General features: G+C 43.8%; 1 protein-coding gene across 1 annotated transcript; it reads left to right on the top strand.

Moving 5' to 3' along the window:
• The first annotated feature begins 2,180 nt into the window (after positions 1-2,180).
• Positions 2,181-3,370, top strand: LOC128707146 (glycerol-3-phosphate phosphatase-like). The gene is given in 4 exon segments (XM_053802094.1): positions 2,181-2,207; positions 2,210-2,298; positions 2,366-2,642; positions 2,708-3,370. Coding segments are annotated over 4 exon segments (1,056 nt in total).
• The last annotated feature ends 663 nt before the right edge of the window (positions 3,371-4,033 follow it).

Below are 4,033 nucleotides of genomic sequence, written 5' to 3'. Positions count from 1 at the left end.
TTTGTAACCGCGAAAAGATTCCCCAAAGCAGAACTGGAAGCAAAATTTGTTGGATTTTTTGTTAATATTTAGACATTGCGTGGGCAAAGGAAGAAGGGTTGACGATTATGGGAAGATTTAATTGTTTTGTGTGGTTATAAATCATAACATCATCAACACAAAAACACACGCATAATTTCATCGACACGATACAATGGTTGAGTAACTTGTTTCGCAAAACAAAAACGCACACTTCAACGCCTCCTTGGTATGCCAAATCCGCGATTCAATTTTGGCTGAATGATCTTACCGATCTTGCCAATTACGATCTCCCTTTTTCTCACTCTCTCTTTCTCTCTTCTCTCACTGGCTCACATGCAATGAACTCGCGATTTTAACCCGCAACCGATTTGCGTCGCTGTTGGTAAACATCGTGTGGAATGTGGCCCCAAATTGCCCTCCACCACGAAGCATCGTGGTGCGAAGCGAGAAAAAGGAACACAAAACGGGCGCGAGAAGAACAGCTTGACAACAAAAATACCCAACAGCATCGAATGAAAAGGGTCTAAGCAAGCGACGCACACACTTTTTCGAAAGAACGAAAACGTATACAATCATGACCTTGCTGCTTCTTCAACCAAAACAGATCCCGCCCGTTCTTTTCCCTTGGCATCTTCTACGCACTCCACACTCATAGTGACTTCTTCTTATACTGGTTGTATTCCTGTTCAATAGCGCACGTTTTGCCTGATTATCAACCGACCGCATGCTCCACTTGAAGACTTGCGTGGTGTATTTGCTTGCCAAGTGCAATTCGTTTCAACCCTTCTCGATACGTTGCACGTGTCGAGTTACGGTACGGTGTGTGGTCACCTAAAAGGATAAACGAATGGAGGTGGTTTACTGCTCTGTTACCAATATAGGAATAGAATTGTTTACAAGGGACCAGCGTGCGCGCGCGCAGAAATGTTTACAAACTGTGCACAGGACGACCGTGGCCCCAAACTTGCAAAAATCCCCCTGCTATTGGGAGGCCCTCGCGAGGTGTAGCAAATGAAGCTTTCACCCTGCGTGTGTGTTATGCCTGCAAGTGAAAGGTCGGGTATCCACCATTATGAGCGTCCCCTTGATGGCGAACAAATCAATTACGAAAGGGAACAGCACAATTTCAATATCGTCTCAGCACCCCGGAAAGAAACGAATTGATTGTACAACGCTTTCTAACGTTCTTTTTCTTGCTTGCAGGTCGCAGCATCTTCTTCGCCGTTTGGCCTTCACCCTTGGAGCTTGAGCGTGATGAAGAGAGAAAGACGGAGAGCAAATGCCAATAGCACACACGCACACACACTCAACTACACCAGCGAACACATTCTCACGGGAGGCTCTTTTTGATCTACGCTGCAAAAGCAGCAATGAGAGCGTTGGACTTTTTTATTTCTTAAACAAACTACACCAAATCGCACTTACTTTATTCTGCACAGCACGATTCTTTAGCGAGATTTAAACGATCGATTGAGGATTTCTTTAAAACATACACACTATCAAACGATCTAAGATCTATGAGGGCTAATGGCTTTTTTATGAAGCTTCGAAGAAACACATCACATCACTATAGAAAATCACGGTTGGCCACGGTCGATTGATGGATGCTTCCTGCAGAACGTTGCCCTTGCATCCATTTTGCACCGTTTTCAAACACTTTTCACGAACAACACGTAAATTTGGCGCATGGTGCGTGCCAAATTCCAATCGTTGAGCTTCACAAAATATCCGCACGGTACGGTAGTTACGGTTATTCGAGGATATGCTTTCCGTTTTGGTGCTTAATGCACCATCAGCGAACTTTCCTCGAACGACGTTGCTCACGCACGCAACCTGCTCGCGTTGAAAGACAAAGAAAAACAAACGGAAAAAATAAATACACAGCCCGATTGACTGTCCCCGAACCGAACGCAATCCGGTTTGGTTTACTACGCACGGTTAAGTACTTTTACACATAGATCGGACGGGCTGTCTGTTCTAAGCAGTAGGGAAAATCCGCATCAATAAATGTTTTGATAAAATTAAGAAATTGACCTTCTGTTAATTTCTATAAACGATTTTAATCATATTTGAATTCTTTAATTGTCTTATTATAAACATAATTTTGCGGTAAAATTTGGCATTACCTTTCCCTTGACATTTGTTCTTGACATTGCCCAATGTCAGATTTGTTGCACAAATAAATTGTTTCTTTTCCTCTCCTAGACGACGGGTTTTTATTCAAGCCCGAGTTGGTAATCTCTCCTGTTTGTGTTTTATGTGTATTTTAACAAGATCGTACGTATTCGAGGCAGTGCTACGGGGAGAACTGCGTCCATTACTAATGAAAGATTACTCCTTTTAGCTTCCAACATTTGTCCAGGATGTCCAAATACAGTGGTCAAAGTCTTGCTTCCCTTTCACCGGCTGAGATTAAACAGTGGATCGATTCGTTCGATACGGTGCTGACGGATTGCGACGGTGTGATTTGGGTGGATAACAATCCGCTTCCCGGTGCGCCGGATGTGATAAATCGTTTCATCGCGAATGGCAAAAAGCTCTTCTTCGTGACAAACAATTCCACTAAAACGCGTCCCGAATTTGTGGAAAAAGCTGTTAAGCTAGGATTTAATGTTACTATCGTAAGTAGCTGAATGCCAATGCGTTTGGGAAGTGTGGTACTGAAGAATTTCTTCTCATGTTGCAGGAAAATATAATTTCAACGGCGTACCTTGCCGCTCAGTACCTGAAGAATGTGGGATTCTCGAAAACCGTCTATGTGATCGGTTCAACGGGTATCACCAAAGAGCTTAATGCCGTCGGTATACGGCACATTGGTATCGGTCCCGATACGCTCCAGGGCACGTTGGCAGATGCGGTTGGCAACTTCGTTCCCGATCCGGACGTCGGTGCGGTGATTGTCGGCTTTGATGAACATTTTAGCTTCGTGAAGATGATGAAAGCCGCCTCGTATCTGAACAATCCGGACGTTATCTTCATCGGAACAAACACGGATGAACGTTTCCCGATGCCGGACCGGGTCATTCCCGGCACGGGCAGTATTGTGAAGGCCGTGGTAACGTGTGCCGAACGTGATCCTATCGTGATGGGTAAACCTAACCCACACATTTGCGACATTATCCGCAAGGAGTACGATGTGGATCCGGCCCGCACGCTCATGATCGGTGACCGGTGCAATACGGACATATTGCTTGGGAAGAATTGCGACTTTCAGACGCTTTTGGTCGAAACGGGTATACATAATGCGGCCGATATAGGAAAGTATGCAACATCCGATGATCCGGCCGTGAAGGCACTCGTTCCCGACGTGTATCTCGCTAAGCTAGGAGACTTACTGCCGTACTTGTAAGAGGTGATTGTTTGTGCTTAGCATAAAGCGCATAGAACCATTGTCAAACGATGGTTTTGCTAAAGTTTTCTGAAAAAAGTGTACCTCAATGAATGTGCTTTGTACATCGTTTGAACAAATGTGGTAATAAAAATACATTTCATTATTTTATGGCTTCTGCTATTAGTACAGGTCATTTACTCTTAATTGGTTGCTACATTGTGGAAATGTCAATGAGCAATAAAGTAAATTTATCATCTTTTACACGTGAGGCACGTGATTACGGAGCTGTGTTATGCTCCCTCATTTTCTTACGAGATAATTCTACATTTAAGGTGAGATAATTGCGTAAAACATCACCATTTAACGCAAAATTTTCTGTTCAAATCATTTTCGGACAACTGAAAACCACATATACGCAATGAACACTATTGGTTTTATTTCTACTACTTCCGACACACATCCAACATCGTTTACTATGGGCAATTTGTTTTAAGTTTACGATAAATCTCTGCTAGTGGTAACGTTTTGCTTTGCTATCAACTTGTACTGCGGAGGCGCACTCATCCGCAAACCATCCACGGTGGAGCGAATGCCCGATAAATTGACCAGAAACTCCCTGCCTTTCTGTACTGATGCTGTGCATTCACTAATAGTGCCGCCTCTCCAAAACTTCCCAAACCC

This window comes from Anopheles marshallii, chromosome 2 (assembly GCF_943734725.1).
Source record: "Anopheles marshallii chromosome 2, idAnoMarsDA_429_01, whole genome shotgun sequence".
Lineage (NCBI taxonomy): Eukaryota > Metazoa > Arthropoda > Insecta > Diptera > Culicidae > Anopheles > Anopheles marshallii.
The sequence above is the reverse complement of the archived record's forward strand: the minus strand, read 5'-3'. Positions and strand labels throughout refer to the sequence as shown.